This window comes from Cryptomeria japonica, chromosome 10 (genome assembly GCF_030272615.1).
Source record: "Cryptomeria japonica chromosome 10, Sugi_1.0, whole genome shotgun sequence".
Lineage (NCBI taxonomy): Eukaryota > Viridiplantae > Streptophyta > Pinopsida > Cupressales > Cupressaceae > Cryptomeria > Cryptomeria japonica.
In genome coordinates, this window is record NC_081414.1 from 182,066,251 (window position 1) to 182,093,141 (window position 26,891).

The 26,891-nt window shown below is 35.7% G+C and overlaps 1 protein-coding gene across 1 annotated transcript; it reads left to right on the plus strand.

The window, feature by feature from the left end:
• Window positions 1-1,874: 1,874 nt before the first annotated feature.
• Window positions 1,875-4,526, plus strand: LOC131045484 (beta-glucosidase 12-like). Its single transcript, XM_057979069.2, has 11 exons — window positions 1,875-2,098; window positions 2,211-2,269; window positions 2,398-2,473; window positions 2,567-2,644; window positions 2,725-2,812; window positions 2,917-3,169; window positions 3,249-3,364; window positions 3,453-3,673; window positions 3,785-3,919; window positions 4,117-4,225; window positions 4,307-4,526. Exons 1-11 carry the CDS (start codon window positions 1,885-1,887, stop codon window positions 4,470-4,472), a joined length of 1,515 nt encoding a protein of 504 aa, XP_057835052.2. The 5' UTR covers window positions 1,875-1,884; the 3' UTR covers window positions 4,473-4,526.
• The last annotated feature ends 22,365 nt before the right edge of the window (window positions 4,527-26,891 follow it).

The window sequence follows — 26,891 nt, forward strand, 5'->3', positions numbered from 1 at the left end:
AAAACTTAGAAAATACATATTTTAACCGAAAAATTAAAATTAGAAAAGTATTAGCATTAATAATTTTTACATAATATATCGTGGTCTATAATAATCCATGTATTATCTAGAAAATTTCTTCCTACTGCAATACAATCCATTACTTTGAAAGTGGTTTTGTCTCATCCACTAAACCCTATTCATGAGAAATAAAAAATTTGATAGTTGAGGTAAAGGGCCTCATAAGAAAGATTGACTAGATACATTTCTACTTCTATCTTATAGGGAAGATCATAGCTTGTTTTAGATTATTTTTTTCTCATTCCTTCATAGACTTAAGAATTTTAATTGATTGATGATTTTAAACTTTTCATTGGTTTATGAGTAGTTTGATTTCTAATATACAATAACATTATTTTAAACTAACTTGCCACCACATATTTTATGCATATGATGGGTTGATTTTAAATTAACTAGTTTTTCAATTGTGATAACAAAAAAATAAATTAAGTTATATTTTGGAAAAAACCTTGAAGAAGCTAAAAGTTTGAGAGTACATAAAACTTCTAGATATATATAAACTAAAACATTAATTACTTGACATTGTAACTAATACGAAAGAAAAGTTAGACATTAAACTCAAATTTAAACAACTCAATAATAATTGCATGCTTTGAAACATACTGAAAATATATATCACAAGAAAAACTCAAAGACAATATATTAAGTACAATATGATAAGAAAAAAGGCTAACAAGTTCATATCAAACTCATTTTTCATTAATGAGACTTGTTTTAGTATTTTGTGCTACAACAATGAAAGTTATCTTTAAATTTGTAGCATTTAAAATTATTGTTGACTTACTCAAACTCTTTTTTAATGTGTTGTAAATTAATTAGCAATGATTTTATTTTTAGCTTAAGCCATCTTAATTCAAAATCCAATTTTCAATTTATTTTATTTTTTTACATATAATAAGACTATTTTGAACTAACTAATTGTTTCAAATATATTCCTTGAAACATTTGAAAAATATATATTTTCACTGAAATCATTCATATCACATAGTTATTTTCACTCTTACTCCTTACAATTCAAAGATAACTAAATTCCCTAGTCTAACAAAATGATTGCTGATGGTTTTCACACTCTCGTTTAGATAATCAAACCCCTATTATAGTCAGTAATGTCATTGTGATTCTTGTCACTAAAATTAAAACCCCTATTAAATATTATTGCTTTATCTTCCTATTGAAAATTAGAATCCTTATCTCTAACCTGATCAACTCATAATTCTAAATAAAAGTATTTAACCCAAATTTTTAAAGGGAAAAACAAAACAATACTTGATGTTGTCATAAAATTTATAGACGCTTACGACAAAACGATAAGGTTGAATTTGAGAATGTGATAATACAAAAGTTCATAATGGTTTCACTCGTGCTTCCTTATTTCTCTCCGAATTCACGTTTTTTGTGCATCCCTTCTTTGTCTGAATCTAACGCTTCTGAGTATGTTTATTCAAATTCTGAGGCTCGCACAATCCACGTGACAAGGACCAGTTCAAGTTCCACGTTTGAAATCAATTATAGACGATGTGTTAGGAATTTTCCGCTCATTCAAATTAATATCACAGAAAAAATTGCCTAAAATCCATATACAGCATTGTTTATACTTAAATCATCATGAAATAAAGCATACTGCTGATCAGTATGAAACCAACGGTCAGATTCAAATTCTAGAAGAGGGACATCGTTTTAATGCATAATTCTAACTCTTGACGGTCAAATTAAACTTCTCATAGAGTGGTCTCGTTTTTCTTGTTTAAATAGAGGCTATCTATGCATTCTCCTGGCTTAACTGTATTGCTTTGTATTGGATAAAAACTCCAGCATTTTACTACAATGAATAGCCTTGTGGGATGGAGAGCCTGTGCAGTAGTGTGCATGTGGTGGGTGTTTCTTGTAGGAGCTCAGGAAGAAATAAAAGTACTGAATAGGAGTGGGTTTCCACATGGGTTCATATTCGGTGCAGCCTCTGCTTCATATCAGTATGAAGGCGCTGCTAGGGAAGGAGGAAGAAGCCCAAGCATCTGGGATACTTTCTCCCATATCCCAGGTTAACTTTTGCTCTTCTATACATACAATTATCTTTTTATCCATTTCTATCTATTTATTTGCTCTCTTGCAATCTATGTCCGAAAGCTTATTGTAAATGAAACTATGTGCAGGGACAATCGCTGATGGGAGCAATGGGGATGTTGCTGTGGACCAATATCATCGCTATAAGGTGTCGTGCTTATAACATTTGATTCGAATCATATATTTCTCAGATCTATGAATGTACCTTTACCATTTCTTGCCATCTGAATGCATTTTGTGTTGAACTATATTAAAGAGGGATAGTGTAATTTACAGGAGGATGTGAAACTGATGAAGGACATGGGCATGGATGCATATAGGTTTTCTATTTCTTGGTCACGGATACTACCATGTGAGCCATATGTTTTCTTTTTCTAGAGAAATATAGCTAGCGTTTAGGTATTCTATTTCTTGGTCTCCTAAATTGAGTTTTCTTGCGAGAAAGATGGGTCGATCAAAGGTGGAATAAACAAAATTGGAGTGGCGTACTACAATAACCTTATTAACGAACTCCTAAAACATGGTAAAGTGTTTCTCTTTTACTAATATCGATGTGGAAATCACTGCAATACTGTTAAGGTGGTAACCAACTCCTGTCTGTAGATATCAAGCCTTTTGTGACTCTCTTCCATTGGGACCTTCCGCAAGCTCTGGAGGACAAGTATGGAGGTTTTCTCAGCGAGAATATTGTGTATGTAACCCTTCCAAATCATTGAATCCTTGATGCATTACCCACTCGTTTCATTGATTACCCATTTTCCGTGCATAAGGAGATCTGTGATCTGATATATGCAGGCAAGATTTTGAAGCTTACAGTGAATTGTGCTTTCAAGAGTTTGGCGATCGAGTGAAGCACTGGATTACATTAAACGAACCTTATAACTACGCTTATGGAGGATATGACGTTGGGCTAACTCCACCCGGCCGCCATTCCTCTTCCAATGGAAGTTCGAGCACAGGAAATTCTGCAACAGAGCCATATATTGTGACGCATAATCTTCTTCTTTCTCATGCAGCTGCTGTGCGTGTTTATAAGACCAAGTATCAGGTTAGCCACCTTTTAGCCCCAAATTTTCTTGTTCTGCATACAACGGTCAAAATGCCAATCTTCCATTTTTTTTGTGTAGGCGGCACAGAAGGGATTGATCGGAATTACACTAGTAAGCCACTGGTTTCTTCGCTATTCAAAATCACATTCGGACCAGAAAGCCGCCCAAAGGGCCATAGATTTTATGTTTGGTTGGTAAGTAAACGATTTTCTGAAAACTGTCTACTTATGCCCATTTTAGTTACCCGTTCGTATGAATTTGATTGGCTGGGTAAATTTACAGGTATATGGATCCAATTACAAAAGGGAGATACCCCTCAACCATGAGACAGCTTGTTGGCGAGCGGCTACCCAAATTTACTGTCCATCAATCTGCCATTGTGAAAGGTTCATTTGATTTTCTGGGCTTAAATTATTACACAGCTCTCTATGCTGCTGATGTTATAACAGCTCCGAATCCCCTTAACACAAGCTTCACATTGGACTCTCAAACTAATCAAACAGGTACACATCTTTGATTTCTTCTTCCAAAGGGCATGAATTGACGTGATCTAGCAATACTTTATAAAAATTGAACTTAACCTCTGACATGATTTGCTATCGAAATGTGATCAGCTGAGAGAAATGGTATGCTCATCGGACCACAGGCAGGATCGAGTTGGCTTCACGTGTATCCACGTGGTATAAGGGACCTGTTGAAGTATATTAAATACAGATATGACAATCCACTCATTTTCATCACAGAGAATGGTAAAACATTTTATAGTGAATTTAACTATTTTCACTGGACAGTCATTAAAATTTTGGCTATCCCTATACATGGTGCAATAATAAATTTGTTGTTGCTTGTATTTTTTATTAATATATTTTTGTTATAGAAGTAGATTTACTTTGTATAATATCAAAGTTTATCCTTTCAATTAAAAAAATTGAGTATATTTTTATAGGTATTGATGAAAAAAATGATGATACATTGTCATTGGCACAAGCTCTTAATGATACTTGGAGAATCGATTATCACTCCAAACATTTATCATTTGTTCAACAAGCAATAAGGTATTTTTTGTTAAAAAAAATGTTTTTGTTTTTTGCTTTTTAGCTTTTATATACTAGAATATTGTGATGGTTGAATTGCAGGGATGGATCAAACATACAAGGTTACTTTGCATGGTCTTTGTTAGACAACTTTGAGTGGGTAAATGGCTATACTGTTCGGTTTGGTCTTCATTACATAGATTATAAGAATAACTTAAATCGATATCCAAAAGCATCAGTTTATTGGTTTCAGACATTCTTGAAATGAATAAAATATAAAGGTTGCACTTTGTATATCAACAATCAGAGCTATGCCACAACTAAAGTCCTTGTCAAGCATTGCAATGAAAATATGCAAAAGTTGCAATGTACGTAGTTTTCTATGGAATGTTTCCTTTTCTCTAAATTTTTCAATCAAGACTTTGATTTGCAAAATAAAATAAAATAATCAATTATCTATTTAAATATTTATTTATTTTTATGTGTATATCTATCAAAAACTTCTTGTACTTATATTTTCACATATTCTATTCTCAATTATTTCTCTACATATTTAATTTGTTTCTAAAGTGTTGACGAAGATGTTTTTGTACTTTATGGTAGCATGCGAATGCAAAGACGAGTTAAGAAGTTATGGTTAACGTAAATTGGATTTTTGTTTTGGTTTCATGTAGGAAGACTTGGTATCATGAATGGATATATCAGTGGTTGTATACAATAGTTTTCTAGTTTAATTTTTTTATTTTAATACTAGTGAAAGTAATATATAAATAATAAAATCAAATTAATTTATACACTAAATGCTTGAATGCCCCCTTGATTTTATGTATAATAAATTTCATCTTTAGTTTTCAGTTTCAATGGACGAAAGGTAGAGGGTAAATGCATCTAATAATCTAATAATTTGAAGGCTTTGAACCCATGAAATGTGTAATAGATAAATTTGATAAATCGGATATGACAATGTTAATAATCACTTCTTTTGGAGTTCTTGTTTCTTCATTATTTCTAATATTCTTTTAGGTATGGGAAAATGTTATATGATGACAAGTAGGATGAGAACTCCAAAAACAAGTAGGATATAAATGACCAATTTTTAAAAAACTTTACGGTTGCAAACCTTGAGGTATTCCACCACAACAAGATTGTCATCATGGTGTGGACCTCGAGATCAGTTTTGTTAGAATGGCACTTTTACAAATAATAATTTTCACCCTTCCAGCTTAGGGATTTCATTTCTTACCGTAACTCTCTCCTTGTCTATGTTTCACCCTCTATTTCATCTCCTAATAATATCCCTCTATGATGAGTCCCTCTCAGTCCAAATCTACAGCCTATAAATGGTTGGCATGATCAAAGATTGGATGGATATACAAATGACGTAACTATTAATGGTAAGCTAAAATGTTTTGTGGGAGGAAAAGGAGAGCCTAGCGGAATCACAAGGAGATTTTGACAAAATGGGTTCACAAAAAGCGAAAAACAATTTGGTCATCTAGGAGACACTAGTCCTTGCTAATGTGGGTAGGTCTAATGATGAGGTTGTTTTAAAAGTAACCTTTTGATAAGGTCTCCTTGAAACCCAGATATTTGAACTCCAAAATAGGGCCTTGACTAGTTAGTTTTATAGCTATAACCTTGAAATTTCTAAATTATCCTTATGAGTTCGAAGTTCTTGGTCTAATATCCTTGAACTTTTTTTCCTCGATGGTGGTGAGGAGATTTTAATTGCAATATTTTTTGATAAGAAAGATAGAGATCTAGTTCATAGATCTATGTCATGGTTCTTAGATTCATTTTCTTGTTCACACAAGGATGGATGCCAAATTTTGATCCTACCAGGGTTCTATGAAGTTTGTTCCTTTCTCAGTCATGTTACCCACTTTTCCTTTGGAATATCAAGATCTTCATATTGTGCAAACCCTTGCTAATCAAATGGGTATTTTCTGAAGCATGATTTTAAACTATTTCAACATACTAGTCTTCATGTTAGGGTTTTTGTCTTACTAGATCTGACTAAATCTTTTCCAACCAATATTTTAATTCAATCTCAATTTGTATCCTGCCTACAAAACATTGTTATTGAAGATCCATCTAAGGTAGTCTCCCATCATAATCAATTGTGTTATTTCACTTCTGATTTCTTAACGATGGGAAATGTTGATATTAGGGATCATGAAGATCTAGTTTCCAATACAAAAGTATGCTCTTTTGCAAGGACCCAAGAGAGCTTCCTCTTCTCTGAAAATAACCTCTAGTAGGAGAGATATACTCAAGGTCCACTTCAAAGAAATATATTGTCTCATTCTACAATAGTGGATTTGGTTTCTTGGTCTCCATCTCGTCTACAAACATATGATGTGCCAAGTAATAAGGTGTTAGAAGTGAGCTATGGCAAAAAGAGGTCTTCTTTTTGAATTGATGTTTCTATCCAAATATCACATGTTTTTTTAGGGGTTTTCTTACCCTTGTTAGTGTTCTCAACATCCTTTCCAATTAGTTCTATTGATAAAAAAAATCATGTAATGGAATGCTTTAAGGGAGCTAGTTTTCAGAGGGAGAAATTAATGACTCTTCCATGTTATATTCTACAATCTCCCTTGAATACACACATGTTGGAGAGTTTTGAGAAAACAATTCTTAGCTATGAGGAAGATTCTAGACAAGCATTATGTTAATTCTTTTCAAACTTTAGAAAGCTACTTTTTTGTTTCGGATCCTGATTCTATTATTGACGAAATGCTTATAAAGTGTGTTTTAGAAAAATAAAGCAGATTGAACATGAGGTTTTGGGAGAAGAGGATTAACACATTTTTTAAAGAGGATTACCTCATGGGTAATGATCAATCAGTCTAGGAAGAGGAATTTATACATCAGATTTATGGAGGGAGGAATGTGTTGAATTTTTTGTAAAAATTGATAAGGTGATGAGTTCATCTCCATTAGCTAGGGAATCCGAGTCTCTTCAACTTGAAATTTATCTTTAGGATTTAGGTTTAGACTCTACTCGGCTAGATATACACCAAAAACCTTTATCCCCCCATAAACAAACATCTATGTCAAGGTAGCCAAAGAGTAAATGAGATGAATTTTCTAGGAGCAAAAAATTAAACGTAGAAATTAAAGGAGGTAATTAGACTACATTATACAATAAAATGGGACTGTGGAGAGTATGTTGTTCTCCACGTTATCCATAAAAATTATAAGCTAGAATGGTAGGGTCTTAAATACCCCTAACAAAACATGCCTTCTCAAGGCTCGCGTGGATTTTTGTGGGGTAGATTTAGTAATGTTGTAAGAGACTGAATTTTTAGATTGAGAAAGCTCTCAATTGTTCAATGCTTGGAAAAATGGAGGTATATTGAAAATTCATATTTTGGGGCTTCAAGAGGGCTTCCCAATTTTTTTAAGTGTAAAAAATATTCAACTTCATAAAATACAATCTAAGGATAGCTATATGTTGGCAATTTGGCACTAAGTTGTCATTGATGTCAACCGGTTTGGCAAGGTCACTGGTAAGTTAGAAGTGGTGACATATATGATGGTGATACAAGTGAGAGTGAGTAGAAAGAGGGAAGACTACTAGTACAAATGACTCAGGTTAGCTACCGGTAAAGAAGGCACATCAACTGACGGACGACTGGTGAACAGAATCAAAAGAATGGTTGATGGTCATACTCGTGAGATAAGCTAAATCGATAGTCAACCTGGGTCGACAAAGTATGTCAAACTGATATACGAATCGAAGCAAAGGAGGATGCTGACAAGCATCATAGCTGGATGCTAGGTGGAGGTATTGCACACATCAGTGGAGTGTGGATCGATGTAAAGATGTACATGCAGGTTGGCTTTAATGAGGAACCAGCAAGTCACGGACGATGCCAGAAGATTGCGGTTCGAGGAAGGCTAACTAGAAAAGAAATCACACTGATCTTGCAAGAATATTTGATCTTTGTACCTGATAGGTGAAGGAAACAGAAAAAGCCATTAATGGCGAGTGACAGAGAAAAGTAGGAAAGCATGGTGTAGACCTCCAGATTTAGAAAATGCACATTGGAATACAAAGTTTGGCTGGAGATTGATCGTTGTCATAAAGATCACATCTTGAAAAGTGGATTGAATAAATGGGGATTCGGATTGAGTTGGAAAAGGAAAACCTAACATGGCAGTGTTTGAATGCATTCTTGGCAGGAATCTATGATTACAAATATACAAGCTCAAAATAGAAAAGATGGATGCTTGTAGAGAAGAAAAGGAGAAAAGAGAGCTTAAGTGCAGAGAAGGATCATTTTGCCTTAGAATTTATTCTAAGAAAGTTGCAGAGTGAGTGAGAAAGTAGACCGGTGAGAGGGTTTTACCAGCAGTGATTGAGTACCAGTATAACTGTAGGAGGTGCAATAGTTAAGCAAACTGGTGAGGTGTGTTAGAGCAAGACAACATCCAAGTGTGACACAGTAAGTTGTGAAACTATGAGAGAGAGAGAGAGTGAGAGAGAGAAGAGAGGCCAAGAATTAGAGAGAGTGATCTCACAACTAGTAGTGTGAGATCTAGTGGAGAAGAAAAGACTGTCAACTGGCAGTACGCCATTTGATCAAGAGTTGAAAAATTCATTTGCAACAAGAAGCCTTAACTATGTCTAAATTATTTTTCAATATATACATCACCAAGTTGGAGCTTGGTGCAGGGGTTGGTGCTCCTTGGGTTGGTGCCCTGAAACAGAAGGGCTTGGTGCTCTTTGGGAAGGTACCCTAAATCTTTGTAATCCAATGTTTTACTTGTGAGGCTCAATTGGAGCAATAGTCTCCAACAACATTTCTCACTGAGGTTTTTCCCATATTGGGTTTTCCTCATATATTTAGTGTTGTGGGTTACATTTATGTGATTTTTCTCTTTGGTTTCCTTTTTTGCTTTACTGGTTTGATTGTTTGGTGCTTAAGATAATAACTGGTACTCTTAAGTTATTTTAAAAGTAAAAGAGTTTAAGAACCACTGATTCACCCCTTTCTCAGTGGTACTCTGTGTTCAACAATTGGTATAAGAGCATAGGTTACTGGTTGTTTATAAACCTTGGCTAGTTTTTGAACTTGAACACAATGGTAAGAAATGAGTCTTCTTCCTCAAAAGCCCCCATGTTTGATGGATCTAACTATGCCTTTTGGAGCAGAAGAATGGAGACCTATATTTCCTCCCTTGGTTTTGATGTGTGGATGTCTATTAAGAATGGTTATGTTGTCCCTAGTGTTCTTCTCATTGATCTAGATGCCAAGAAGAAGTATGAGAACAATGCAAAAGTCAAACATGCTATCTTGAGTGGACTGTCTGATAATGAGTTTGTCAAAGTCATGCACTGTGCATTAGCCAAGCAAACTTGGGATAAAATGCAGAGATTATTTGAAGGAGATGCAAAATTCAAAGAGGCCAAGCTACAAGCACCGAGGGGCCAACTTGAAGGTATCAAGATGAAGGATGATTAAAATGTTGCAGATTATCTTCACAAATTTGATGAAACTATGAATACAATCAAAGGGCTTGGTGAAGAAATTGCAGATGAGATCCCTGTAAAGAAGGTACTTATGTCTCTTACACCTAAGTATGATACAAAGGTGTATGCCATAGAAGAAGCCAAGGATCTGGAGATCTTTTCAATGGATAAACTATTTGGCTCACTAATAGCCTATGAGATGAGAACGGTCGGTGATGCTTCCTTAAGAAAAGAAGCAGTGTTCAACACCACCCAAAAGGGAAAAGAAGTAGCTGGTCATAAAGGATCCAGTGAAGACTTTGATGTAGAGGTAGGAAATTTGTCAGAAAGCTCAAAATAGGATCTAGCAAGTATAAAGGAAAGCTACCACTCAAATTTTTCAACTGTGGTAAGGTTGGACACTTTGCTGCAAAATGTCCTTACAATGAAACCGGTGGAGATGAGTCAAGAGAGTTTAGAAAATCTGTTGGGAAAGATAGAGAAATAAATGCCTACCAGCAAGGAATGAGAGGCTACTGGAAGCAGAACAACCTCTATACTATTGAAGATGATGCCATAGATGAAAAAAGTGTATCAGAAGATGACTACCATGAGAATGACAGAAAAGTTAACCTCTTTATGGCACTTCATAAACCAGTTGGTGAAGATGAGGAAGAAGAGGATATTGAGGCTGAAGTGGATTTAGAAGGAGAGCTTATAAGTTCTCTTGAGGAATTGAGTAAAACAAGAAGATAACTCAAGAAGTTCAAGCACACAACAGTAGATGAACAAGGTCTCTTGAAGCAATCCCTGGATGAGTCCAATCAAGTCATATATGACTTGAAATTATAGATGGAATAAACCAAGAGAATATGTGAAGTTACATCCTCTGATCTGATGAAGAAAGAAAAGGAGCATCAAGATTTGGAAGCAAAAATAGTGAAGCTCAGAAAGGAGCTTGAGAAAAGTAAGGAAGAAATAAAAGTAAGGAGCAAGTATGATGGCAGCACTGAAGCCTTAGACAATATGTTGAGCAAACATAAGCAATCCAAAGATACTAGTGGCTTAGGCTTTGAAGAAGGTCAAAGTTCAAACAACAAAGACACATCTGATAAAGAAATAAAGTTTACCTCCTCAAATGAGGGTGAAGAAAAGAGGACATTCATTGTAGGCAAGGATACTGGTAAAAAGACATATGCGGATGTTGTTGGAAATCGCCACACAAACCAGTATACACAAACAATGAATCGAAGGCCACCCTCATCGTACCGACATGCAGATCCTAGGAAAAATGCAAGAGCTGACCATGAAGGATTCACCAGAGTCAACAATATGAAGGGAAGACCTCCAATGAGGCAGTCCTTTGTAGGACCAAGACAACCTAACTAGTATGTTTCTAACTTTCATGGTTATTGTTATCGGTGTAACAAATTTCGGCATAGAATAGCGGACTATAGATTAACCAATAATCCCTCCATGAGTTATGAAAGTAGAAATCCATTTAATCCACTTTGGGATATGAATGTTGTTTGTTATCAGTGCAATGGATATGGTCATAGGATTTTTGAATGTAGGAAGAATAAACCGGTGCCCCACTATAATGTTAAGGATTTAGCTTAAAATGAAAATATGAAATACTATAATTGTTAAGAGTTTGGACACATAGCAAGGCTTTGAAAAAAAATGAAAATCAAGCAAAAGAAGATAAATCCTGATCAAGAATCGGTAGTTGAATATGAGCACAAAATTGCAACTGACAAAAATAAGAAAACCAAACCGGTATGGGTTGAGAAATAAAGGGAAAAGGAACTCTAATTATTGATGGAAAGTTGAAGTCACATGAAGTATATTATGTGTAAGGCCTAAAGCACAATCTGTTGTGAAAAAGGTTTTAAATTCATCTTTGACTCAACGGGTTGCCAGATAAAGAAAGCCAGTACCGGTCAAGTTGTAGAAGAAGGAAAGAGAACAAATGGAAATGTTTATAATCTGAAGGAATGCTATGAGTCCCAATGTATGATAAGATAGGTTGATGAAAGATGGTTGTGGCCTTGAAGATTAGGCCACATAAACTTTGATAACTTAGTTACAATGAGCAGAAAGGGGTCTGTTATGAATATCCCACCCATCATCAAACCAGTAAGCACATTTTGTGATGAATGTGTGAAAGGAAAACAAACTAAAGTGAGTTTCACGACAAAAGAGCACAAGACCTCCAGACTACTTGAGATTGTGCATACAGATTTGTATGGTCCAACTAGGACAAGAGCTCTTTCCGATGAAAGATATTTTATGTTCTTTATTGATGATTACTCAAGAATGACTTGGGTCACCTTCTTGCAAGATAAGTCACAAGCATTTGATAGATTCAAGATCTTTAGGAAAATGGTGGAGAAAGAAAGTGGGTGCAAGTTAAAATGTCTAAGATCAGACCGGGGTGGAGAGTTCACATCAAATGAGTTTGAAGATTATTGTAAAAAACATGGAATAAGAAGGCAATATTCAACCCCTAGGACACCACAACAAAATGGTGTGCTAGAAAGAAAGAATATGACAGTTAAGGAGATGGCCAGAATGATGTTAAATAAGGCCAGTCTGCTAGACACATATTGGAAGGAAGTTGTTCATACTGCTGCATATACTTTGAACCGAGTTCAATTAAGAACAAACCGCAAAATGACACCTTATGAGTTGTGGTATGAACGAAAGCCATCTATCAAATACTTCAAAGTATTTGGAAGCAAGTTCTTTATCAAGAGAGATATGGATAGTCTAGGATGTTTTGACTACAGAAGTGATGAAGGAATCTTCCTTGGTTACTCATCTCACAGTAGGGCCTACAAATGCTACAACAAAAGACTAAGAAGAGTCATTGAGAGTGTGCATGTAAAACTTGATGAGGATATGCACAAAGCAAGTCAACCTTAGGTTAACCGGTATGATGATTCAGGTGATGAAGGTGATGAAGCTTAGTCAAACAATGAACCAAAAGAAGCATCCAAGAAGACTCTCAGCTGGTATCTATAGCTCAATCACCTGGAAGAGAATTTTTTGGGAAATAGGAGTGATGTTGTGCAAACTAGAAGAAAACTTGCCCAGAATGTTGAACAAGTCAACCTTTGTCTCATGACTGAAGTAGAACCTAAAAAATTCAATGAGGCCAACAAAAGAAAAGAATGGATGGATGCCATGGAAGAAGAACTGCAACAGATTGAGAAGAACAAGACTTGGGAATTAGTCCCTAGACCAGAAGACAAGAACATCATTGGAGCTAAATGGGTCTACCGGAACAAGATGAATGAAGAAGGTAAAATTGTTCGGCATAAAGTTAGACTAGTGTGCAAAGGATACTCACAGGTAAAAGGAGTTGACTTTGAAGAAATATTTGCACTAGTAGCTAGACTAGAAGTAATTGGAATGTTTCTAGTCTTCTCTGCCTACAAGGGCTATAAAATATATAAAATGGATGTAAAATCTTCCTTCCTCAATGGAAATTTAGAAGAAGTGTAGATGGAGCAACCGAAAAGGTTTATCTTGCATGATGATGAAAAATTTGTGTGTCGTTTGAAGAAGGCCCTGTATGGTCTAAAGCAAGCTCCTAGAGCATGGTATTCAAGATTAGATCAGTACCTGAAGGAGTAGGGAATCAATAAGGGGAGTGTTGATAGAAATTTGTACATAAAGAAAGATGGGAACCACATGATCATTGTGGTTGTGTATGTAGATGACATTATCTCTAGATGCAACAAAGACACCCTTTGCAAAGAATTTGTTGATCAGATGCAGTTGGAATTTGAGATGTCAATGCTTGGTGAATTGACATACTGAGAAGGTTTGCAGATATTACATCAAGATAAGGGAATATTTATCTCACAAACCAAGATACAAAGGATATGTTGAAGAAAATTCAACTAGAAAATTGCAAACCAGTAAGTACCCCATGGTGACCGGAAGTAAATTGAGCAAGAATGATGAATCACTAGTTGTGGATTAGACTTTGTATAGGTCCATGATAGGTAGTCTATTGTATCTAACTACTTCTAGACCGTATATAGTATAGGCAGTATGCATGGTGGCAAGATTCCAAGCTATACCCAAGCAACCACATATGAATGTTGTAAGAAGAATCTTTAGGTACCTACAAGGGACACTCAATTATGGGTTGTGGTACCTTATACAAGGGGAATTCATCTTGGAAGCATACACTAATGCTGATTGGGCAGGTTGCATTGATGATCAGAAGAACACAAGTGGTGGTGCATTCTTCCTAGGTGACCGGTTTGTCTCATCGCATAGCAAGAAGTAGGTTTCAATCTCGCTATCAACTGTTGAAGCAGAATACATTGTTGCTGCTACATTTTGCTCTCAGGTTCTTTGGATGAAGTAGACCCTCAAGGACATCCAGGTGGACATCACTGATCCTATTCTCATATAGTGTGATAATTCGAGTGTAATCAACATAGCAAAGAATCTGGTGATGCATTCTAGAACAAAGCACATTGCTATCAAGTATCATTTTCTCAGAGAGAAGGTTGAATGAAAGGAGGTAAGGATGGATTAATTCCCTACCAGAGAACAAGTAGTAGACATTTTCACCAAACCATTACTGGTAAGCACCTTTGAGTACATCCGACACAAGTTGGGAGTTGTGTCATCTACCTTATGCACTTGAAAACGAAAGAATTTATATGGTTCGGGGGGAGCTCAATATGGATCAAAGGGGGAGTGTACAGTAACCTTTATCATTGTGTCAAAGGGGAAGAAATATACTGGTATGAAGTGTCTTGTGGTAAGTTGACATCAATGCCAAAGAGATTGCTGGTAATTTGGCACTAAGTTGTCATTGATGTCAATTGGTTTGGCAAGGTCACCGGTAAGTTAGAAGTGGTGATAGATATGATGGTGATACACATGACAGTGAGCAGACAGAAGGAAGGCTATCGATACACATGACTCGGGTCATCTACTAGTAAATAAGGCTTATTGGTAAGGCATAAACTAGAATGAAGGCACAACAACCGGTGGACGACTGGTGAATAGAACCAAAAGGATGGTTGATGGCCATACTAGTGAGATAAGCTAAACCAATAGTAAACCTGGGTCGACAAAGTAAGTCAAACTGACATAGGAATCCAAGAAAAGGAGGATGTCGACAAGCATGATAGCTGGATGCCAGGTGGAGGTATTGCATAGGTCAGTGGACTCTGCATCGATGTAACACATCTACATTCAGGTTGGCTTTTATGAGGAACCCACAAGTCATGAAAGATGCCAAAAGATTATGGCTCGAGGAAGTCTAGCTGGAAAATAAATCACACTAATCTTGCAAGAATATTTGATCTTCATACCTAATAGGTGAAGGAAATAGCAAAGCCATTAATGATGAGTGACAAAGAAAAGAAAAAAAGCGTGGTGTAGACCTCTAGATCTAGAAAATGCACATTGGAATACAAAGTTCAGATTGAGATTGATTGTTGTCATAAAGATCATATCCTTGAAAAGAAAATTGAATGAAAGGGGATTCAGATTGACCTGGAAAAGGAAAATCTAACACGACAGTGTTTGAATGCATTCTTGGCGGGAATCCATGATTATAAATATACAAGCTTGAAATAGTAAAAGATGGATGCTTGTAGAGAAGAAAAAGAGAAAAGAGAGCTTAAGTGCACAGAAGGATCATTTTCCCTTAGAATTTATTCTAAGAAATTTGCAAAGTGAGTGAGCAAGTAGACCAATGAGAGGGTTTTACCGGCAGTGATTGAGTACTGGTATAACTGTAGCAAGTGTAACAGTTAAGCAAACTAGTGAGGTGTGTTAGAGAAAGACAACATCCAAGCGTGACACAGTAAGTTGCGAGACTATGAGAGAGAGAGAAAGAAGAGATGCAAAGAATCAAATAGAGTGATCTCACAAATGGTAGTGTGAGATCTAGTGGAGAAGAAAAGACTGTCAACTAGCAATAAGCCATTTGATCAAGAGTTGCAGAATTCATTTGCAACAAGAAGCCTTAATTGTGTCTAAATTATTTTTTGATATATACATCACCAAGTTGGAGCTTGGTGCAAGGGTTGGTGCTCCTTGGGTTGGTGCCCTAAAATAGAAGGGGTTGGTGCTCCTTGGGCAGGGGCCCTAAATCTTTGTAATCTAGTGTTTTACTTGTGAGGGTGGATTGGAACAGTAGTCTCGAGAAACATTTCTCACCAAGGTTTTTCCAATATTGGGTTTTCCTCATATATATAGTGTTGTGGGTTTCATTTATGTGATTGTTCTATTTGGTTTCCTTTTTTACATTACCAGTTTGATTGTTTGGTGCTTAAGATAATAATTAGTGCTCTGAAGTTGTTTTAAAAGTAAAATAATTTAGGAACCACTGATTCACCCCCCTCTTAGTGTTACTCTGTGTTTAACCCTACATTCATGCTCACATTACATGTTTCAATAATGATTTTCATTTGGTTAACATCTATGGTACTTCCATAATTATTGGGAAACAACTAAATTATGGAAATCCTTATCTTGAATTTTGGCATGGTACTTGAAAGAGCCTTTTATACTTGGTGGGGACTTCAATACAATTTTTTTGCTCGAGGATAAGATAGGAGGGGTTATTTCTCCTTTAAAAGTTATGTAGGATTTTAATGACTTTGTGAGTAATAATGGTCTCAAGGATTGAGCCCCGACAAAAGGGATTGTTACTTGGAATAATATGAGGACAATTTTTTCTCTAATCCAAGTTTGATTAACCAATTTTGTGCTTGTTCTTCTTAAATTTTTCCCTTTTTTGGTTTAGATTTTTTTCTCTACAATTAGATGTTGAACTTGTCCCATAGAAACCCAAATCCAGAGCTACATTTAAGTTTAAGAAAATGTAGTTTAGGGACCATCCTTCATTTCTTTTGTTTCTCCAAAATTGGTAGGTGAATTCTCATTTTGTTCTAGGATCTAAAGTGTTTCAACTACGTAAAAAGTTGCTATTCATGAAGACCAAAATTAGACGATGGAATTACCAAGTGTTCATAAATATATCTGTTTAAAAGGTTGATATTGAATCACATTTGAGGACCATAAATGACGATATTATTCAAAATGGGCTTAATGCACTATAACTTACGATGCTAAAAAAAATATAATATCAGTTGGAAGAAGTTTTAAAGAGGGAAGAGATTTAATGGAGGTAGAAATCTGGGGAGCTTTGGCTTAGAGATGGGGATAGAAATACCAATTTTTTTCATGCTTCAACGAAAATGAGAAGTGGTTCTAATTCATTATTTCAAATTAAATCTTCTTTAGGAGAATTGTTGATATATAAGAATAAAATATAGGATGAAATGGTCTGCTTCTTTTCAAATCTATTTTCAACTACCCACTCCAACATGGTTGGGGATGGTTGGGGATGAAGAAGATATTCTTCAACCTATTTCTATATTACTATGATATTAAGACAATCAAGATCTCATGAAGCATTTCTCCTTAGAAGAAGCTAAAGAATTGGTCTTCTCCATAGCTCTGGATAAAAATCCAAGACTAAATAGTTAAATACCTCCTTGTTCTTTCAAAAATGTTGTCATTTAGTGGGATATGACGTTTAGAGAGCTCTAGAAGAATCTATAAGAAATGGAAGTATTCTCTCAAATAGTTTAATACCACATTCATTTATCTTATTCATAAAAATGCTAATATTTCCTCCTTTGTAGAGTTTAGGCCTATTTCTTTATGTAATATGGTGTATAAAATTTTCACCAAAGCTATTTCCTTAAGATTGCTAAAGAAAAGTAAATTTATTTCTAGAGAACAAGTGTGTTTTGTACCAAGCCAGGAAATAGTTAAGGGAACAATCATTTATCACGAGGAATTGCATTCTATACATCAAACAAAATCTGGGGCAATGATTATTAAGTTGGATATTATGAAGGCATATGAAGGGCTCAATAAGGCTTTCATTTACAATGTTTTGTTAAGATTTAGTCTTCATAAAAAATAGTCCAAATTAATTATCTCATGCTTGTTAGGAGCAATATTTTCAATCTTTTTAAATGAAAACCCATGTGGGTTCTTTTCCTCTTCTCAAGGAGTAAGGAAAGGGGATCCATTATCTCCATTCCTATTTATTATTATGGCATAAGAACTTAGTATACCCATTGCTTTACATCATCAAAGAGACCTTTGGAGAGGCCTAAAGTTGCATCACACTTAGATTGATATTACTCATATCTTGTTTATTGATGACATTGTTCTTTTTGTAGAGGTATCAATGAGGGAACTATAATTATTAAGCAGGTTCTTGACAATTATTGTGAAGTTTTAGGCTAAAAGACAAATGCATCAAAATCAAAGATATTTTTGCTAAATTGCTCAACATTTCTTGCTACGAATATTACAAGCTTCCCAAGATTTAAACAAGATTCCTTTCCTTCTACTTGTGTAGAGGGGAAAGTGAACCACACTGAATAGGTCACAAAGATCTTCTAACGACCTTTTAACTCTTTGTCCAAGGATAAATGTGTGGGTCGTGGGTGAGAATGCAACTCATTGGCATCTTGCATAGATGGAATGCAGAGTTTGTATAGAAGAAAAAGAGTTAAAGATACATATCCTAGGTGTATTTTATACTAAATAAATAAATGATAGAAAAAGTATGATTATAATACTAAATAATAAAGAAGATAAAGAGAAAGAAAGGTCTCACAACTAGTCCATGATTGAAGCCTCCAACTAGCTCCCAAGCTCACTTCAACGACTTGCACTCAAGGTGAACAAAGGAAAAAATGTTGGTTCTATGTTTTAGAGGTCTACCACAACTAGACACTTGCTTTGGTTTTTTCACCTCCACAGACAACCAAGATAGATAGATAGATAAATAATTTTAAACAAGATATCAAAAAATAAAATGATATGATATGGAGATAAAAGGATAAATGTACGAGGAAAGACACTCCCCTTCTACACCCAATTTGAGGAGACTAGTGTATGGAAAAGAAGAAGAATTAGTTCTGATGTCACAAAATTTTGTACCATTGATGACCCAGGAAACCTTGGTCATCAACCTTGTGAAACATTGAAATAGTCTCCCAAGTGTGGGACATGCAAAAGAGAGGTTGATTCTCTGGAGTAGGCCGACTTCCTTTCCAATCCAAATGCAGAGTGTTGGACCAACCCAGCATTGTTAAAACTAATCTATTAATTCTGACAAGGAAAAAGGAGATAGAGGGAATTCTTGAAAGAGGGGAAAAGGTAGTCGGCCTTCTCTAGAGAATCAACCTCACTTCTACAAGTCCCACACTTGGAGGTTGTTTCCACATTGCACAAGGTTGATGATCAAGGTTTTTCATCAAGTGGGTTCAACTTTTGTGACAATGAGTTCCTCCTCAAAGCATGAAGACAATGAGATTCTACCATGAATATCAAAATATGAGAGAGAAAAAAAAAATGCATGCAAGAGATCCAAGAGGTTTGCTAGAGATTCCTTCAAGATCATAGAGTCAAGATAGAGATTCTAGAGAGAAAGAATGAAGCTTCTAAGGCAAGATAAACAAACTAGGCACACGATCGATGTTACCAACTTTGCCAATTTTTGGCATAATGTTCAAACAAAAACCTTCAGTCTGTAGATTAATGATCTATGGTAGTGCATCGCACAAATGTCTTCACAATGCTCTAGTGTTCAAAAGTCAAATAGTTAAAGAAGTTGGGAAAAATATAAGGTGAAGGCTAATTGGGCAAGCCATGCAAATAAAAGGACAAAAAGATGAAGAAGTTTTCTAATCGGTATAAAGCAAAGGTGCTTATGTATCATAGAAGTAAATATGGTGCAATTTACAATAGTATATTTTTCCCCCACTTTACCAAGCATATCACTTATCAAAAGATGCAAAGCTAAAGTAGAGATAAAGGTTAGAATGGTTTTCCCCAGATACAAAGGGGAAGAAGAGTTTTCTAACTGAATTTAACCCTAGGGAACTGTCTTGAACCTTTGTAAGATATTGCTAGGGTATTATATTATAAACATGTTAGCTGTAAATAAACATGCCAGATGAAATAAAAAAGTTGATACAATCATAGATTGAGATAACAAGATAGTGATTAAAAGATATGTGTTTGTATGGGTATAAATTTATGTTATGTGAGATAGACATACAATTGGGCAACTTGCATTGATCAATAATTGATTAGATAATGGTTTGGCCTCCACAAAGGTGAAAGATAAAATGATCAAGGGGTTTGGCTCCCCACAAATGCATTATGTTAAAAATATCATGAGACAAAAATGAGGTAGGCAAAAATGAGGTAGAGTTAATCATGATGTAAATGTAGAAATGTAGAAAAATGTAGAGATATAGAGATATGAAAGCTCCCTCTTAGAATGGTATGCATGGAATGCATTCCATTCTAAGGAGAAGAGATATTGTCTCATGTCAACATACAAGATGTTCCTATGGAATTTCATCTTGCATAGATGACACATTAGACCCACAAAATTAGCAAAACACAAGGGCACAAGGGGATCTATTGATTTTGCATCAAAACCCATAGCACTGAAATGAGACAAAGTATATAGCTACATATGAGTATTTCATCATGGTGTTGAATTTTACAGATCATATAAAGAAGGAACATGGTAATAAAGAGAAAATAAAATTTGGGTCAACATGCAAGAGAGTCTAAATACCCACAACATTTTGCATTGTCCTTGATATTGAAAAGAAAAATACGATAAATAGAAAAAGATGAAGAAATAGAAGATGGTTTATGATAGATCCCCTATTTATAAGCACCTACAAAGTAACTCAAGTTGTCTAGGAGAGAACAACATATAAGATAGCCAACCTCCCACTTCGAAGCACCAATGAAGTAATGTGTGTCCTTTAGGAGGGAACAAATGTATAAACAAAGCACAAGGGAGAATAGACATGCACACCCTAATCTAAAAGATAAAGAAAAAGGAGGTGATGCCCTACAAGTCATTCACAAATAGGTATCATACTCCCAATCTTGATCATATGGTGAGGGGGTTGACCTGAAGAGGAACAAAAAGGACAACACTAGGCACAAGAGCCAAGCATGATGCATCTTCCACATTCTCATCCAAAATCTCCTAAGAGGTGAGGGTCAATGATTATATAAAGATTTTATACAACATTGGGATATCCTCTAGGGAGTCACATAAGTACCCCTCAGTAGATGAGACAGGTGACTCTGCCTAAGGAAATGGAATAGGAGTGGTATCACCAACCTCTAGAGGAGGGGAAAAGACAAAATCCAATGAAGGTGAAACCTCCTCAACAAAACAAATAAAACCAAAAAGAGAAATAGGCATTGAAGTGGATAATGAAATAGATGAAGAAGTTACCAGAGCTGATTTTTTTTGTCAAAATTCTTGAAGAGGACCCCACTCAAGCTTGTGCTTAGACTATACTGGAGACATAGGCCTTTAGTCAACCATAGTGGTATGAAGGATCCCAGAAAAAATATGATGATATGGCTATGAAGTTGGAAGATCAAATAGGATTAGACACCACCTATGTATGTAACATATCAAGAGGTTGAAAGAGCAGAGGCACATCAGATAAGGATGTGATGAGAGAAGGCTCCATGAAGAGAGCGATGAAAATTTGTACTCACATAGGGTGAGCCTCACTAAAAATCCTAGAAGTATGTGAGAGTAGGATGGAAGATGAGGTATAGATCATGGGAAATGGAAAAATAGGAGTAGGAATAGAATTAGACTCGAAAATAGACTTGAGGTAGAAGTAGACACCAATAACTCACTAATAGCCTTGAAAGGGAATTCACGCTCCCAATCCATCATTTGTAAATGATGCTTACACTCACATGCAAGCTATTTCTGACATAAATGGGAACTAGGAATGGATGTCTAAAAAGGAATAGTGGCATCATGCTCTATAGGAGAGGCCTTTGAGAATATTACCAACAAAGGAGAAGGCCCAACCCATGAAGCAAGAGGTACGGCTAGAGTAGGTACTACAAACACAACCATGGGTGTCCTTCCTCTTTTTTTCCTAGAAGCAGTCAAAGGAATAAGGGGTACCTTTGGAGGAAATTATGTAGGAGCCAATGATGATGAGCGAGCATGAGGTGAATTCTTACCCTTATTGTACCATGTAGGATGAGGGATGTCAGCTAGGATTGGGAGCTCAAAGGGTTGGTGGGTTGCAGACTTTAATAGAATGCATGCCTTTCACTTATCTGCATCAAAAGTAGTCATGGGAACAAAAGACACAACTATGGGTTGTGATGTCCTGGGTGGATGAGGAGGTCTACCCTGATGAATAGGTCTATCATTATCCTCGAATGAAGAAGAGACATAAGACATGACCTGCTCCAAGATAAGAGCAAATAAGGAAGGAAAAGAAGAGATCGATGTAGGAGGAGGCAATGAATACCTTAGATGAATTGACTTAGGAGCCTATCCCCCATCTTATATTAATCTAGTAAACTCTACATATCAAATCACTATGGGGAAGCATAGGCACAACTAGACAAGGCCAGAAATGAAATAACAAAAAAATCCATATGGGCTACCAACAATTGATATTTAGTATCCTAGACAACATGCACCGAGCCTTCATGAGGAAACTTTAAGCACTTATTGATCAATGATGGGACTGCATCCATGGTAATCAACCAGGGGATACCTAGTTTGACCCAAAAAAGGTTTACTTCAAGGATGATAACAAACATGAGCTCAATACAACCTCAAGTCCCACAAGGAGCATCAAGGTGATATTTTAAAAAAGATTGAGAGGGAACCCATTATGTATGTGAAGGATAGAATGATACTCTTCATATCTCACCCTATGCTAACTATTAACAATATACACCTCCTCTAAAATAATAGATCAACTCTACATAAAGGATCAAACATCACACATGTAATGGTTTGACTATTTAACTTGCAAGGATGCGTATAGGAGGAGGCTCTCCACAATAAGAGGCATCTATAGCAGCAGAAGATATATCGTTGGTCCCTGCACTCTAGCTAAGAGGTGAGATTAGAGTGATAACCATATTAACATATAGTCCTTTACTTAATTTTGGATCTGGAGATGATGCAGAGACAAAGTTAGATGAATGAGACAGAAAAGGATCTATTTATATTTGTAACTCATTGTTCATCTTGTCAATAGACTTATTAGACTTTTGTTTCCTCTCACCAAGCTGGATAAATCCACTATCTATATGGTCTAGACAAGATGTCTAAAAAATATGCAATGTTTAGTGTCATGTCCATGTACACAATAAAACTGATAGAACTTTGAACCATCATACCACCAGGGGTATGGTCTATTGTTGCTCAAAGGTTTGATCTTAGGAAGGGTTACAAAATTACCTTTTAATAACCTCTACATTATGCTAAAAAATGAATCATTTAAATTAGTAATGATCCTATTTTGATGGAGTTCCTTTGTAGATCTCTCAGTCATTTGAGGTACAGTAATGACATTAGCCACAACCTTGTTCTTTCTGGACCCTTCCATGGAAGACATACCTGCAAAAGCATCAGCATGAGAATTAAAAGAAGATTATCTTAATTGAATCATTGTATGATGGTAATGTTCATATGAAATTATTTGGAAAGGAGCTATACCATTATAACACATTTCCCTTAAGGCACCGAGAGAAGAGTTTAAGAAGAACAAAATCCAAAATATGATAGTCACTACACATGGTCATGAAATAATCAATGCACACATTAGGATCCCCTTTGCCATTAAACTAGTCAAACATTAATGCCTCAGCCTCTTGGGAAGTGTGGTACTAAGGATACTCAAATCAAGTAGGATCTTGTTATAATAAGAAGATAGTGAATATTGACTAGAGGAAGATGCAAGATTTGTGAGCTATTGTTGTAACTACCCCATAATTTTCAATATGGTTTTTAAAATAGGATTACTAGGTGGAGGAGGTGGAGGTGCCTCATGCACAGTAGGAGATGTATAAGTTCTATGATCACCACCTCCACCAATACTAGCATGAGGTTCAGTACCACCAGTATAGGTAATATCGGTTCTAGTGCCACCATTGACGAAAGCAGTGTGAGATGCAACAAAAATAGTGGTAGAGTTGTTGAGCATACTAGTGTAACTTAGGGGGATACTAGAGACTTTGATACTAGAAATTACGGGATCAATTGTAGGTCCATTTTCAACCAAGAGATTAGTTGTAGTTCATGTATCAACCATTTGTACTATCACTCTAGGCATGTCAACAGTTATTTGAGGACTAGTAGCTTTGAACGAACTATTTTGAGAGGGAGTATCTACAAGGGGCACATGACATTTAATAATTAATAATAATTCCCTCAATAACTCCAGGCCTCTGATATTCGAGATTAACATCTCTTTAAGTATTTACCATATTCTTGATTTAAAAACCCTTCAAAGTCTCTCAACTTCTCCTCTAATGACTGAATCTGGTCAAAAAAAATATTGACTATAGAATCATGGTCAACAAAAAGAGGAGATCCTAAAAGGCTATTTGTAGGGGTAGTATTTTGTGATCATACTATAAAAGAGCCCCAAATCATAACAGTCTTAAGGGGATGAGAAGAAAAAAGATCACTCAAGTCTGGCTTATTTGTGAATATAATTAGACCAGGCTGAGTAGGACTATAATGATTAGGAGGAATACTCTATTTGTAATTCCTCACAATAGTCCTAGTGGTAGTCTATGTTGTAAAGCTCATAAACAAGCTCTACAATGCTCCCACCACTCCATGAGTGTGAAATAAAGGGTCCTAAGACAAAGTATTATGTTGTTTGGTTAAGGAGAAAATTTTCAAAGATAGAGCTCCTTTTAATTTAGGTGAATTTTAAAATAGACGAAGTACAAACACACACACCAAGTGAAATGACACCCAAACTGTTTACATCCAATTCACCGAAATGTAGAGGGGGAAAAGTGAATCGTGTTGATAGGTGGATAAAAACTTATCAAGGACTCAATGATCAACATCTCCACTCATGATGAGTACAAATCATAAGGCTATTCGGTACTCCTTAGATAACACTAAATAGGTCACAAAGATCTTGTGACAACCTCAAATAACTTTCTATCTGAGTATGCATGTGTGGGTTGTGGACGATAGTGTGGCATGCTAGTGTCTTGTACAAACATAATGCAAAGTTCATACAAAAGATGAAAAATGATGAATACGTGTCCCAAATGTATTTTAAACTAAATAAATAAGTGATAGAAAGTGAGTATGACTATAATACTAAATAATAAAGAAGAGAAAGAGAAAGAAAGGTTTAACAATCATTCCATGATTGAAGCCTCCATTTAACTTCCAAGCTCACTTCCATAACCTACAAAAAAATTGAAAAGAGATGAAAATGTTCGGGTTATGTTTTAGAGGTTTGGCATAGTCAAACCCCTGCTTTGGTGTTTCCACCTAATAAGGAGGTTCTGAAAAAAGATTTGCAATTTGGTTTGTAGGTTAAAAAGTTAAGAAGAGGTATCATAGCACATTTCCATGTTTTATTTCACCATGCTCTTCTCTTGAATCAATTCCAACACCTAAACTCTTTTGGGAAATCCTCTGCCAACTAGTTTGCTCAAATTACTCAAGATTAAGGCTAAAACTCACTAGAGTAAGTTCAACCACCAAGATGCCAATTTATATTTAACCTTAATTTTTAGGGGACTAGGAGGATGTTGAGATGGTGTAACAAATCCTAACATGTGGTTTTATGGCTTATTTCCCTTCATTTCTTCATCGCTCTCACAAGTTCCTATTTTCTAGGCTTAGTAGCCCTATGAGCCCCTTTTAGCCCTACCTTCACTATTTTTTCTCAATTGCTCAGAAAACTTCCAAAAGACCTCATAAAAGATTTAGTGATCTGAATACCCTTTTGGACCTTCTTTGAGATTGAGGAGGTTAGATTGTCTGACACGTCCGTATAGGTACGACCCCCAAAATGGCTCTTTTTAAGGGTTTAAGGATTAAGAGCTTTCTCCAATAAGGTTTACTAATCTCCACACCCTGTCACAACTCCATACTCACCCTGAGACTCTAATAGAAACTATCTTCCATGATAACCACATGGATCAATTACATTTGTTCACCCCTACAAGCAATAATGCAAATAATAGTCATGTTCCCTAGTCGGGCTATGGAAGAGATCGCCTAGGTTATGATAGAAAATTGCTTCAAAGCAACTTCTAGGAAACTAAAAAAGAATATTTACACTATACAAAGGCTCCATGAATTTAATCCCAAAGGTCATTGAGAAAACACAATGTAAATTCAAGTTGGAGCCATGCCTAGGGTCTTAATCCCTTTACTCAGGTCGAGAGCAATGCAATCAAGAAACAATTTCAAACACACTACTAAACCTACACAATTAAGGGGTAAAAGTACTTCTAGAGAACCACAACAATGAATCTTAAGACACCATGAAATAATAGTACCAAGATCAATCCATCTAGTACGGACTGCTATAAGCAAATTACAAGTTTGTATGCAAAATCTGGAAATTGCCTCCAATTGTTATTCAAAATTTTCTCTTTTGATCTTAAAACCCTTTTAAAATAATTTTAAAAGAAATATATATTCCTATTCACTCATAACCAACCACCCATTAGTTCACTAACCACCAATTTGATCATTTTTTTTCAAAAAATGCTCTAAAAGTTGCAAAAAGTTGTCAAGCAAACATGACAACTTTTTCTCTATCATGCATTTTTGAAAATTGTACATATTTACTCACTCAAAACCCCCTATGATGGTTCCCTAACATCAAACCAACATGTACAAAATCCTTATGATTCCTTACAAGGAGTTTTCCCCAATTTTGTTAAATAATGCCATTTTAGGCTTACAAAGGCTTATAGGCCAAAACTGAGAAAATAAGTGAACACTAGAGACAATCAAACTACAAATAACCTTAAAACACACTTTTGGACCTACCAATAGTCCTTTATTCACTCATCGATCCAATTGAGGATCACTCACTCCAAAATTGTGAAGATTCGCCAAGAAATCTAGGTGCTCCTACAACATACTCTTCCAATGAGAAATAAGTCAAGTGACTCCTTTAGGAAACAAAGAGAGGGAAATTAAAAAACTTTGGGAAGTATTCTTTAGGTACCCAAGTGGCCTTAGATTCTGGAAGATGCTGCCACTTAACCAAATGCTCCATATAGGTGGTATGCCTAGTCTTTCTGAGGATTCTTGAATCCAACACCTTCTCGGCTTGTAGCATG

What these genes read in the sequence shown, in the direction of transcription:
- LOC131045484 (XM_057979069.2), top strand. Translation starts at nt 1,885, where the DNA reads ATGAATAGCCTTGTGGGATGGAGAGCCTGTGCAGTAGTGTGCATGTGG. An exon ending in TACTTTCTCCCATATCCCAG is followed by an intron (nt 2,099 to 2,210) that starts GTTAACTTTTGC and finishes AACTATGTGCAG; the next exon opens with GGACAATCGCTGATGGGAGC. An exon ending in TTGGTCACGGATACTACCAT is followed by an intron (nt 2,474 to 2,566) that starts GTGAGCCATATG and finishes CTTGCGAGAAAG; the next exon opens with ATGGGTCGATCAAAGGTGGA.